The sequence below is a fragment of the Diadema antillarum genome, unplaced genomic scaffold (assembly GCF_040938485.1).
Source record: "Diadema antillarum isolate AM-2024a unplaced genomic scaffold, OU_Dant_1.0 scf00000132, whole genome shotgun sequence".
Lineage (NCBI taxonomy): Eukaryota > Metazoa > Echinodermata > Echinoidea > Diadematoida > Diadematidae > Diadema > Diadema antillarum.
In genome coordinates this window covers 717,456-731,628 of record NW_027271021.1, presented here as the reverse complement: position 1 = coordinate 731,628, position 14,173 = coordinate 717,456, and the positions used below count along the sequence as shown (strand labels likewise).

The following is a 14,173-nucleotide window of genomic DNA, read 5'->3' as shown; positions in this document are numbered from 1 at the left end:
GAAAATGGGAATTAAGATACGTACAGAAAAAACGAAAATGATTGATGCACAATGTTACAATTCATTCAACGCAAAGAATTGCTATATAGCTTTTCTACCTTATTTTTAGATATCAAAAGGGATACAGTTTGCTTTACATCACTTGATGAATTATTCCATAATTTGACACCTCGACACATTGCTCGATATGCTATACTACGTTTCTTGAAATTAGTTCTCGGGTGAGATACGTCTAGTTTCAGTATTCCTTTTCTCAGTAGATAAGTAGGCGTACAGTGCTTGAATGGAAATAAATTGCATAGAATTTGTGGCATGGTCTTATTTACAATTCTATACATTACATACAATAACTGTTTATCACTTCTTTCTTTCTTTATCTTTAACTTTATTTTTTTTCTGTAGCAAATCAAATAAATGCTTCACTTGAAAATCTCTATTTAACATTCATAGCAACTCTTAGTGCTCTATTTTGATAATTTCTGAATTTTATCAATACGTATTTTCCCCGCGTTTCCCCAAATCATACGACAGTTTATAGCGGGAGATCATTGCGAAGAAAGATACCAAGCTTTAAGGGGAAATAGTCCATGGGCCAGGCCAGATATTGGTACCACCTGAGGTGGCAAAACCTTTTTGGTGTCATTTTGTTTGTCGGGCATAGATATGCTTATCAAGCTATGATCGCATTTCCAAATGAGTAGCTTAGTCATAATAAATGTTTTTTTAACCAATTTGGTCTCGGTGTTATATCCCTATACTTCTGAATCGAAACTAACCGCTATACAAAGAAGAGCACTGTCTTCTATATGTTCCATAGAGCTGTAAAATGCAGTTCTATGGTATGTTCACAGGTGTTCTGTTGTAAACGCGGTGCGCTTAGTCTTTATTCAAGGCAGCGAAGGGAATATCCAAAGGTTATGATGTCCACAGCGCTTAGTCTTTATTCTAGACGGCGAAGGGAACATTCAAAGCTTATGATACAGTGTATATCCTTCTATCTAAAAACAACAAAAACAACAACAAAAGCAATTCCTCGTGAATTTTACCGTATTTTTCAATTATTTATCATTTTCCGGCAAAAACGTTACGGTAAAAACGCCAATACCACGCCAATGTCGCTTTATTTCCATCCAACAATACAAGATAATGCAAAAACAATTTACCGGTACACTACAAAACATTATAATGAATAATATTGTAAATGAACAAAGTGATTTTTGTTTAAAACTGATGCATTTGTTGAGAGGGTAGTATAAAAACAGTATAGATAATCCCTTTTATGAGGTACTTTAGATATGATAACGGTACATTGGTCTAGATAAAGACTAAGCGCACCGCGTGACAGCTGTGGACATCATAACCCTTTGGATATCCCCTTCGCTGCCTTGAATAAAGACTAAGCGTACCGCGTTTACAACAGAACACCTGTGGACATACGGAAGACTGCTCTTCTTTGTATAGCGGTTAGTTTCGATTCAGAAGTATAGGGATATAAAAACGAGACCAAATTGGTTAAAAAAAATCATTTATTATGACTAAGCTACTCATTTGTAAATGCTATCATAGCTTGACAATCATATCTATGCCCGACAAACAAACTGACACCAAAAAGGTTTTGCCACCTCAGGTGGTACCAACAACCCATTTTTCGGGTCTTGGCCCATGGACTATAGGGAAAGCTATGCTTCAGAAAAGCCCTGACACACGAAGCAAATAAGAATATACAAAGTGGTGTTATTCATGCTTGGAAGACATCTTATGCTTGCATGGAAACAACGCGTGCCAAAAGTGTTAAGTGCACACGTTTTATGCTAGAAAGGCTTTCAAGACCATACAACCCTTGTCAGACCTCGATCAGAAGGTGAAAAACGTGAGGGACCGCATCAGAACGTGGCACACTGACATGGAGTGCAGGTATACTGACTTTGGTAGGCCTATAAGTAGGCCTCAGGTCGAATCGTATTGCGCGCCTTTTAGCACTCCGTGCCTCGGGAGTCTCCTTCCCCCTACAATCCGTCACAGGTACCATGAGAGACCGTGAAAAAATCTTTGCAAGACCTATTGAAAAATCTGAATACAATAAGAACAGAAATGGCCAAAACCCCCATAGTGCAGCTGCACGACTTGGACAAACAGGGCTGCCGGTAATATGGTGAACGTCACTGGTCACGTGAAAGTTGCATTAATTTGTCCAAGGATTTTTTTTTAGGGGGGAGGGGCCTCGATCTCTCACCAACTTTTGCTAGGTCCTTCGATAGCGGGAAATAATCTTTAAATTTCAATACACTTTTTAACTGGCATATTGTAATTCTATCTATCCGATATCAGCTACTGTTCACATATCAGTTTCCTGGCGTTTGCAAGAATGATCACTAGTATATCATAATTATAACTGTCCAGTATATAACTAGTCACTGAATAGTATAACGACCAAAAACTTTTAAGTATTAAAGAAAAAAACTTTCCCTTAAAAGTCTTCGATATGCTTACAGAGAATTGGCATTTCTTAAGATTAAAAAAAAACGTAAAGACGAAGTGGGTTACTTTAGGGGAAAAAAAACCAAAACTTACATTTATAGTATATTTGCACTTGAAAAATGCTCAGTCATTGGTGGACTTTAATCCACAATAAAAATGCCAGCCTTTATAAGTTATAAGTATATGATTAATGTGTAAGATATTTTTTTCCTAATGCCTGCGAAGACGAAAAAGAGCTCAGAGGTACAATGTCCATCGAGGGTGATATGCTCCGCCTCGAGAGGCTGCCAGGATTCTAAGAATAAAGTACCAGTTTTCTTCTTTTATTTGTTGCTCATATCCATCTGCGAAAATAGACTTTATTTTCATTCATATGATTTTTCTCTGATACGAGAAACGACAAAAGTATTGTGCTGGTTACATCCAGTGAAAGAAAAAAGTTTGCATTGGCGACTTATCGGAAGAATAGCGGCGGGTATATGGTATATACTGAGAGACAGATATTACTAGTTTTCCTGAAGTAGAGATTGTTTGACTGGATGAGAACCACTGTTAGATCCGTGAGCGACTCATGACAATACTTCGTCTTGTGACTTCTTATACCGAGCTGTTTATTGGTAAGTATACATTAGCTGCACACATACATTATAATCATGCCGGTATTTAACCATGTAGTATAAGAGGAATAACCGCGACTGATCTCACAATAACAAGAGTCCCCGCAACAACAGCATATACGTATCGAGCTTTGTCCCTGCATTTTGATGATTTTATAAACATTATGCATAGAATCTCAATTTCATAAGATTCCCATATTCTTATCATTTCATCTCATATGCAGTCTTCTGTCTACACGGCATTTATCCAAAAAAGAAAAAAACCACAAACAAACAAAAAACCACAAACAAACAAACAAACACACAAAAACCCTTGCATTACTACAATGAAATGGCATTATTGCAGCGCAGTATGTCTGAATACATGTAGGGCCTAATATAGGATTTGCCGGTCAATTTCGTATTTTTGTCATTCCAATTCATAAATGTAAAAATTCAAATACACACAGCGCACGCATGCGAAAATATTTCGGCGTTTAAATTCAGCATCCGAGCGATCAATTCAATTCATGGGAGTTCTGTTTTATTTCCGTCAAATCAAATTCACGCTTGTGTGTTCAATTTCAAAATGCGAGCATTGCATATCCTACTCGTGCATTGAAAATCACGCGATAGTCATGTGATAGTCCCGATGAGCTTGTTTGGAGCATTCAATTTCATTTTCAGGCGATCAGGTGCCTACTTTGTGCAATCCATTTCACGAGGAAAACGGAGTAGACTTTTTTAAGAAAGGAAAAAGGGCATACACAACCAATGAAGGCTTACATATAGGTCCTAGTGTAATTATGATTTTTGGAGGTTCAAGGTTCAGTGTCAAAATTTATTTTCATTTCCATCAAATAAACAGGACAATTATATACAATGCATAAGCAGAAGATTGTTTAAAGGTTCTACATTGTTATCTGTTCATGTATTCTTTTTTTCATCTCAATGAATTTTAAATTGCAAGATCTAATCAGCAGTGCATCCAAACAACACGACAATCCAATCATATTTCTTGATGATACTGCATGCCGACAACTCCTCAACACTAACCACATTTATGGCAATGCATCAATTTAAAGACAAACTGACACACAATAATCTCACATATACAGTCCAGCAAAAGTAAACCATTAAGGTATAGCCAATTGATCTGGTCTTCCATGGGATCCACCTCGGCGTAAGGTGGGACCACTTCACCGGGTTAAGCACCCTGCTCTTTGTGATGAATAAATGAAGTGATATCTTTTACGTGCATGAGTTGTGACTCTCTCACACATGGGACCTCCATTTTATGTCCTATCCGAGGGATATGTGCTTTACATCTCTCGTAGACGTCTCGACTATTTTGTATAGATTAAAAGCTTCCGTGGCCTGGTGTTATATGCGAATAAAGTTCAAAGTAGATGTGCGTTTTTCGATAAATTTGCACAATAATATCACAAGGCTTTTGAATCAATATTGACATTTCGTGCCCTATTGGCGCTAATGCAATGTAATGAATTAGCTCCAACCCGGGGCTCTGCAAAATATGACATACAATACATGGGTGGGGGGGGGGGGGGAGCAATCTCTGGTTAGTGCTGTACTTGAGGGTTGTGGGATATACTTGTGAGACTTTGCTGATTTCCCTCTATTAAAAAAAAATCAGAAAAGGAGGGTACAGTATATTTGAAGGATATATGACGCATTTTATATGAAAGGCGTTCAAATAGAACTTCGTGCATGTAGCTGCTCATACATAGGCATGATTTAGAGAATATAATCAACTTACACAAAAACTCCATAAAACCTTCAATTTGGTTCAGGCTGTTTGTAGAAATCAGTTGTCAATATAATAGATGGATGTCTTTTTAACTTTACCAAATGAAAATATCTGAAGAATTCAGAGAATAGATCAAACTACTAGCATGAATATTTCTTTTGATTAATATAAAATTTATTAAAACATGTTGAAACCCCAGTTTTGTTAGCTTAATGTAACAGTTAAGAGCTCGTGCCGCATCCAAGAAACTAAAAAGAGACAAGGAAGACATAACGGGATTATCATTCCCCGCTACATGAACACGTGATGAAGAGACGCTTCTTCTGCCACTAATCCAACAAGACAAATTATCTCATGCCTATTACCATGAGTACTGTTACTACAACAAAAACACAAACTATTAACACAAAAAAGTCTTAACTATTCTGTTTCTATGACCACTTTCGTGAGAGCTATCATTGCTTCTCAAACTTTGGTGTGTTTTCCATTTGTTTTCAGAGCAAAACACTTGAGGGACGCGAAAGGCTACGAAACTACTAACCATGGCAGCTGGACTAGGCATAGGGATTCTTGCTGCTATTTTCGTTGTGACGACAATTATAGTTTACTATATGGCCAAGTTCATTCGCATTTACCTACTGATCAGCAAATTTCAAGGACCTCCAGCTCTGCCAATAATCGGCAACACTCACCAGTTCAGCACAGATTCAAGAGGTATGTATGACTAGTCGGGATCGAATTGGCATCGCTGTATGTACAGGAACAAAATCAATTTTCCTCTTTTTTATTCTTTCAGCGTTACTAAGTATTCCTGTGTTCCTGAAAATTAACAAAGCAAAACTCATAAACTGAAACATATCTTTATTAATTGCAATAATGAAATACTGGAGACCATGTTGGGAAAAAACACAGGAAACCCCAACCCTCAAGCGCCTAATCTATTCTAGCAAAGTTTCGTTTCATTCTTGTAAGCATATTTCCAGTGGATGATACTGTCGTGATCATCACTGCAGTAATGTCACTAAGTATATCCTGTAGCCCAGTGTTTTTCTCAAAGGGGAATGAAACATAACTCCATAATAGATGGATTGAGTAAATGCAACAATATTACAACACTTTAGTGAAAATGTGACCACTATCAAACAATCCGTTCAAAAGTGATTCATTTTTAAAGTTTGGTGTAGCCATCGCTGAGTTGGAAGATTACACTGATTATGACGGCACGTTTGGAAAACGATATACTACTAAAATCTTCAAGGGAATGCAATAAAATGTCGTCTTTTATAAAAGAGACATATTCCAGTGATTTGTTACTGACGTACGTTGAGGGTTCATATTATTTTCCCTGCTCTCTACTTTCTGAAAGAAGTAAGTCAAGTGCAATGTCATTAGGCCAAAAATGAAAGTATAACGATGAATTTTCTGGTTTACATCTTAATGTCGGTGTCCATTCGTGACGTCATGACATTTTGTAAATTTCTCACTCAGCAATTGCCGTACAGAAACTAATAACTTTTCAACGGACTGTCTGATGTTCTATAAAAGTATCTATGCTATATGTTTCTGCTGTAATGATTATTCTGCATTCACTTCATCCACAAATACATTTTCGTTTCATTCTCTTGTGAAGTTGGTGCCATTTCACCCTCAAACGTACCAGATACATGTATATGAAACATGCGTTGTAATGAAAAGGTGTGTTTATTCAGCATTGTTCAGTGTGCATCACGAAGACTTTTCTTTTCCTCCGAAAGAGTTCTTCGTGCACAATAACACAGTGTTCAATGAATATCGCCAGAAAACGGGAGGAATCGTCAGATTTTGGCTCGGCCTCAAGCCATCTCTTAGCATATACGCAGCAAAACACGTGGAAGTAAGTTTAAAAGGTTTCATGTTTCCCTCTTACAACCAAAATCAGAATATATATACACATTGGAGAGACAGGTCGCCTATGATTATAAAAGACTTCATGATCCCTGACCAAAATGCCATAATCTTATCATATATATATATATATATATATATATATAATCTATATAAAAGTTAAAAGATGCTATGGGTTTTCTGTGAACATCTTGTGAAAAAAGACTTGGTACACCGTGCCCAAAACTGATTCCTAGATATCTATTTGTCGTTAAACACGAGGATTCCCAACAAGATTTCAGTAAATTAACATAATGATAAAATGACCTTCCAGCTTTCGCGTTTCTCTTTTATTATTGGTAACATATATACATTCTGTGTAATGTAGCCATAATATAAATAGATAAATATATATATATATATATAATATATATATATATATATATAAATATATATATATACATATATATATATATATATATATATATAATATACCCTATTTTATATCTATAGATAGATACTGGTAGAATAGCCTAGCGAGTGTGTATACGTTCTCTCGAGGGTCAATACTCAAAACGAAAATAATCTGGCATGAGGTATTGCCCATACCAAGCACTGTATAAATATGTTTACTACACAAAATGCAAATGGATATCTCTGGTGTAAAATGCGCTAGCTGTCATTCTGTTGTCTATTTTGTTTTGCTATCACATTGTCTTTTTTCCAAAAAGTCTTGGACAAGCGCCAAAAGAAAAGTTAGAATGAATGCCTGGTGAATGAATGGTTCATCAGGCAATTGTTGTGTTCATCAAATTAATTCATTAAAGTTTATATCAGTGGTTTAGCGCTAATAAATAAAAGCAATTTTTAACGATTCTCATTTCCAAACAGGCAATCTTGAACAACAGCCGTCACATGGACAAGGGATTCGGCTACGATTTCATGAAACCATGGCTCGGTCTCGGATTACTTCTCAGGTACGACGGCAGACAATTTAAGCACACTTATGGAATGTGAAAACAAAAACACCGAAGTTAAACTTTTAATTTTGGTAGAGAAGATTGCTGCTGACTTGGATGTATTCGTCTCTTAGTCTGATGTAGAACAGACTCATGTGAACTCCAGTTTAGTTCATTAAAACATGACACTAGGATTTTCTAGATCAAAACAACAAGTTTGGATCATATTTCCGAAGTGGATGTGTATGACTTGAAACTAGGATAGGCAACACAGATATCTAAACATTTTGTGTTTGTTTGTTTGCTTTTCATGATGAAATACCCACTCAGTTCCGGAAAGAAGTGGTTCCACCGCCGTAAGATGTTAACACCAGCTTTTCACTTTTCCATCCTTCAAAACTTCATGGATGTTTTCAACGAGCAGAGCAACATCTTGGCCGAGAAGCTGGACGCGTTTGCAGACAAAAGTGACCCTGTCAACATCTTCCCGCTAATAGCTTATAGCGCCCTCGACGTTATATGTGGTAAGTTCTGACAGCAGAAGAAAGAGGTCAATTGTATTTCATCACATCTGCAAATTTTACAGTGCAGCTTTGTGGAGAATTAAGGAAAGTAGCACGATCTGAAAGGGCATGCTGTCGAAATGAAATACGACACCATTCGCTTTGGAACCATACACTAATAAAGTCCGTGTTTATATTGCGGAACATTTCAATCTAATTTACGTGACTTTTGTATCAACATATATGTTTGCATACACTCACACAAACACACATGTTGGGTATGTTCGTATATACAGTATATAAATATGTGTGATATCCCCGTGAAGGGCATATATAAGACAGTTACATAATACATTTTCAGAAACAAAGTTTCATTGACAAACAATTAACAAATGAAATCAATTCTTGGTGGATTGCACAATATAATGTTATACTGCGAACTATTCCTAAAGTGGGGATCAAAGCCCATCAATGTCAAAAGACTGTCACTAGATTTTTTTTAAAGCAAATTATTTCAAAACGGTTTAGCTCTTTCAGTGTAAAAACGTGTGTTGGTATGTAGGTATCGTTGCCGCTACTTTGTGATAGGCTCGAAATGGCACCTAAAATTAAGAGCCCGTAGTTGTTGTTGTTGTGTTTTAAAGAGGAGAAGAGAGATTCAAGATTCAAGATTCAAGATTCAAGATTCAAGATTCAAGATTCAACTTTATTTTCACTTCCATCAAATAAACAAAGAAATTATATACATTGCATATGTACAGGATATTTGTAATACTTGCAGAATGTAATCTGACAAGGTACATATGAAAATGAGAAGTAGATGAAAAAAAAATGCAATTACAGTTTTGTTAATATATACATAAAGCGTATAATACAAGTCAACTAAGGATGAGGATGGAAGTGGAGGGTCCCACTAAGAAGCAGAGCTTGTACGATATGGGGCCCTCAGAAAATACACAAGACAGTAATATAAAACAAAATAAAACGAACTGATGTCAACTGCCATCAGGATGATTGGGAAGAGAAAAAGAGAGAAAAGGGGAAAAAAGAGAAAAAAAAAGAGAGAAAAAAAAAAAGGAAAAAATGAAAAAAAGGGGGAACTACAGCACGTGCCATTGTGGACGCAAGCAATATAGATTCCATAATGTAAAATAAGTGATGAAATACAAGCTGGATTAAATATAATGCAAAACATTTTTTTATACTTAATTATGTTGGTAAGAATGCAGGAGAAAGAGAGAATAGACACATCGTTATATTCAGAACACAGACAGGAACATAATTATAAGGAGGACTTATGTAAAAAAGAATGATGACTTGACTGAGATGATAAAGGGAAACTAACTCGGTTGGATGTTGTAAGATTTCAATAAAAATGATTTAAATTTATTCTTGAAGGAGTTCAGAGATTGAGCTGTTGTAATATTGTTGTGAAGTGAATTCCAATACTTTGGCCCATCGTAGATGAATGTGTTTTGAGTCAACAAAGTTCTCAGAAATGGCAAATGGAAGTCATTTGATCGCCTTGTTGGATAATTGTGAACGGATTGATTTCTTTGAAACATTGTTTCGAATATATTTGGAAGATTATTTTTGTTATAATTATGCATAAATTGTCCTCACTTAAACAAATACAAATCATTAATTTTCAATATTCTATACTCATAAAATAGTGGGTCAGTATGGAACAAAAATGCAGTATGACATATGATACGGAGTGATTTCTTTTGCAATAAAAGTAATTTATTTAAAAATGTTTTATATGTATTTCCCCACGCGATAATACCGTAATTTAAATATGGCAATATAAGGATGAATATAGTACAAGCAGGGACGACAAAGGAAAACAAAACTCAAGCTTATTGATTTTACCAATATTACGTGAAATAATTTTACATATACTGACAATATGAAATTTCCATGAAAGCTTATTGTCAACTGTTATTCCAAGAAATTTTACATGGGAAACATTTTCGAGTGGAGTACCATCTAAAACAATGTCAACAGGTAATGCCTCAGTAGAATTACTAAAAAGCATATATTTTGTTTTTTGAAGATTAAGAGATAACTTATTTGCTTTTATCCACTGGGCAACATTTTCTGATTCTGAATTCATTGTATTAACAAGGGTAAGAAGATTATTGCGTGAAAAAAATAGATTTGAGTCATCTGCAAAGAGAATAAAAGAAAGAACATCTGATGATCTACAAAAATCATTTATGTAAACATTAAACAACAATGGACCTAATAAACTTCCCTGTGGCACCCCACATTTAATATTTAACATTTGTGAATTACAACCATTTAGAGAGACATATTGTTTCCTGTTCATGAGGTAGCTCCTGTTCATGAGGTAGCTCCTTAACTAGAGAGAAAAATGGGGCTCTGTAAAACAAATAATTTGCCCCAGATAATAATGACATAAGTCAAATCATGATAAATCTTACAAATATCAAACATGAATATTAGATGTTACCATAAATTATAATGTCGCTACGAGGCAGCTCATATTGATGTCTCCGCAAGGAAGCCCATATAAAATATCTGCGCAAAGGAGCTTAGACGAATTTTAATCATTGCGGTAAGATTACCCAGTAATCTCTACCAAGAATGTGTTCATCTTGCTCATGTTTAATGTCCATATGATTGCAGACACGGCCATGGGGAAACACATTAACGCACAGGGAAACAGTAACAACGAATACGTCCGTGCCGTTCAAGGGTAATCAAATTAATCAAAATTTCATTGTCTTGAGTATGTAATGTATCTTGTTATCCTGTTGATTGCGTTTTGAGCCCGAAGGACATATCATTTACTTCAGTTTTCATTTGAAACGGAATCACATTCTCCACTCCTCTGGAACTTAAACAAATCCCCACTACTCATTTGATTACAATTATAAATGCCAGTATCATTCTGTCACTATCATTGAATTATTCACATCGAATTGAACCTAATAATCAATTCACTATAAGATTATTGTTCAAAGAGATTGACTGAATACGATGCAGCGATGTAGTGTTGCCTCTGTGCGGTCTGATTTATGATTTTTTTAAAGCAAAAATGACTACAAATGATGTAGACAATGTAAATTCACCCAATGCTGACAAAAACGATACTAACAATATAAGGATGGTCATAACAGTTCTTTAATACAGAAAACTCACTGACAATTTTTGCTCCAGAAGGTCCATGCATTCCATTGTGTTCTCTTTTGTTTTCGGGGTACTCTGTGCAAAGTAAACAATTTACCTGCCTATACTTATATTTGCGAACATAATGACTCATATTATTATGACTGCTTTTTCTTTCAAGGGGGAAATTTATTTTCAGTACAGTGTACTGATCTAAAGCTTACACTGTAAAAAAAAATACAGTGGTGCAAATTATTTATTTCATTGATTCTTTTCTCCATTTCCCCTAACAATTTTTCTTCTCTTTTTTCCTCTATCTTTCCGCAACGTTTTGGGGTTTGTTTATGTGTGTGTTGCTCCTTAAGAATGTCAGAGATAATCTTAATGAGATTCAAATCCCCGTTGTTGTGGTATGACCCAATCTTCCGACTGACGAAAACTGGAGCACGCCAGAAGAAGTACTTGGAAATACTCCACGGAACAACCAGATCGGTAAGATCATCTGAATAGCAGCTCAAAAATTACTTTTTGGGGTCTGCAAAATCCTTTGGATATAACTTTTTTTTTTTAATTAAGGGTTTCTACGACGTCTTTACAATGCAATGTGCCACTATTGGCTGACCAACGTTTAGAGTCGCGCATTGTGGTGCTACCAAAGCAATGAAGAGTAATAAGGCAGCTGGATTAGATGATATCCTCTGTGAGCAGATCAAACATCTTGGACCTGTTGCACTCCAGTGGCTGCTTGACATGCTGAACAAATGTCTGAGTGACAACACCTTGCCAGAGCTATGGAGGAAATCCAGAGTAGTCGCCTTACTCAAACCAGGCAAAGACCCAGCCAGCTCAAAGAGTTACAGACCTATCTCCCTGCTCTGCCACACGTACAAGCTCTTTGAAAGGCTCTTACTCAACCGTATCGCCCCCTTTGTAGATGAGCTCCTCATTCCCGAGCAGGCAGGCTTCAGGCCAGGAAAGTCCTGTACTGGCCAACTGTCGAATCTCACACAGTACATCGAAGATGGGTTTGAGGAAGGGCTGATAACTGGAGCAGCTTTTGTTGACCTCTCTGCGGCCTACGATACAGTGAACCATAGGATTCTTACAAGGAAAGTCTTCGAGATGACCAAGGATGTCAAGCTGACACAATTGATCCAGAACCTGCTTTCAAACCGGCGGTTCTATGTGAATCTGAATGGTACCCGCAGCAGATGGCGGAGACAGAAAAACGGTCTCCCGCAAGGAAGCGTCCTTGCCCCGCTTCTTTTCAACATCTACACGAATGACCAACCAATTCATCCAAATACAAGGAGCTACCTGTATGCTGATGATCTCTGCATTGCCTCACAGAAGCAATCCTTTGAAGAGGTGGAAAAAGCACTCAGTGATGCTCTGGCAGGTCTAACTCCTTACTATGCCGCAAATCACCTACGTGCAAACCCGGAGAAGACTCAACTTAGCGTCTTCCACCTTAAGAACAGAGATGCTAACCGACAACTGAGGGTCAGATGGTATGGAAAATGGCTTAAACACACCAATAAGCCGATCTATCTAGGTGTCACACTGGATCGTTCCCTTACTTACAAGGAGCACATTGCCAAGACAAAGGCGAAAGCTGGAGCAAGGAACAGCATATTGAAGAAGCTTGCTAATACAAGATGGGGAACAGATGCCAAAACTATCCGCACCACAGCTCTTGCTCTATGCTTCTCCACTGCCGAGTATGCAGCCCCTGTCTGGTGTAGGTCATCCCATGCAGCAAAGATCGACCCAGTCCTGAATGCAGCTTGCAGAGCCATCTCTGGATGTCTGCGACCAACAAGAGTAGATGACCTTTACTTACTGTGTGGTATTGCCCCACCACACATCAGGCGAGAGGTCTCAGCACAGATGGAGAAAACCAAGCAAGAAGTTAACCCTCGCCACCCACTCTACAATCGTGAACCTGCTAAAAAGAGACTCAAATCCAGACGCAGTTTTCTCCATTCAACCGAATCCCTTGATGGCACCGTCCACGGTCGAAGGATTACCCTATGGTCCAACCACCTGCAGTCTGTGACGCATCAGCTCTCCTATGAACCAAGTGAATCACTCCCTCCGGGTTCAAGTGAGGCATGGCCCACCTGGTCATGCCTGAATCGCCTACGGACAGGAACAGGACGATGCAAAGTCCTCATGCAGAAATGGGGCTACAATAGGGATGGAGAAACTGCTTGCGACTGCGGGCAGGATCAGACAATGCAACATCTTTTGGTCTGCCCTCTCCTACCAGAGCCATGCACTGTCAATGATCTGGAGACTTTCAACACCAAAGCCAGATCCTGCGCTCTGCACTGGACAGGACTTGTGTAGTGACTCTAGAAGAATTAAGAGCAATGCATGGGAAATAAACCAGTTTGTAGTTAAAGAAGAACTCCGGATGATTTTTCAGACTAAACCACTTTTACATACATTATAAACAACTGACAGACTGAATACAGGGTTTCAGAATTTAGAGTGATTGGGATGAGGAATAAGAATGTTTTCAAAATTTGTAATAAATCGGAGTGAACACAAGGAGGATGGCATGGCAGCTTCACCATGAAAATGCATGAGTAGGGGCTCACGGAAGCAAAACAAAAGAAAAAAAGAATGCATGAATTCTACACAGGTGAACTTGTTAAGCATTAGGTATTATAATGAAATTACATTGCTACATTTCTGAAATATGTGAAGCTCCTATGTCATCATCATTGTTCAGTGTAATTTGTTTTGGGATTTTTATAGCATTGTATTCTCTGCTCAAGGACCACATTAAATTCCACAAACCTGTTCATTTATGTGAAGTTATTAAACAATCTTCTGGAATGCCCCTTTAAGATCTTCCCATGA

The 14,173-nt window shown here is 37.3% G+C and overlaps 1 protein-coding gene across 2 annotated transcripts in view; it reads left to right on the top strand.

Annotated features, from left to right (window-relative positions):
* LOC139720724 (cytochrome P450 4V2-like) overlaps nucleotides 1–14,173 on the top strand; it is a 61,092-nt gene that overhangs the window by 39,255 nt on the left and 7,664 nt on the right. The window contains exons 1-7 of one of the 2 annotated variants that reach the window (XM_071632078.1): nucleotides 2,779–3,095; nucleotides 5,341–5,556; nucleotides 6,597–6,715; nucleotides 7,597–7,682; nucleotides 7,995–8,188; nucleotides 10,820–10,889; nucleotides 11,668–11,794. In XM_071632078.1, coding sequence (XP_071488179.1) covers nucleotides 5,385–5,556; nucleotides 6,597–6,715; nucleotides 7,597–7,682; nucleotides 7,995–8,188; nucleotides 10,820–10,889; nucleotides 11,668–11,794 — 768 coding nt within the window. In that variant the 5' untranslated portion in view covers nucleotides 2,779–3,095; nucleotides 5,341–5,384. Of the gene's footprint in view, nucleotides 1–2,778; nucleotides 3,096–5,340; nucleotides 5,557–6,596; nucleotides 6,716–7,596; nucleotides 7,683–7,994; nucleotides 8,189–10,819; nucleotides 10,890–11,667; nucleotides 11,795–14,173 lie in introns of those variants that run through there. The other variant, XM_071632079.1, reaches the window with a different exon arrangement.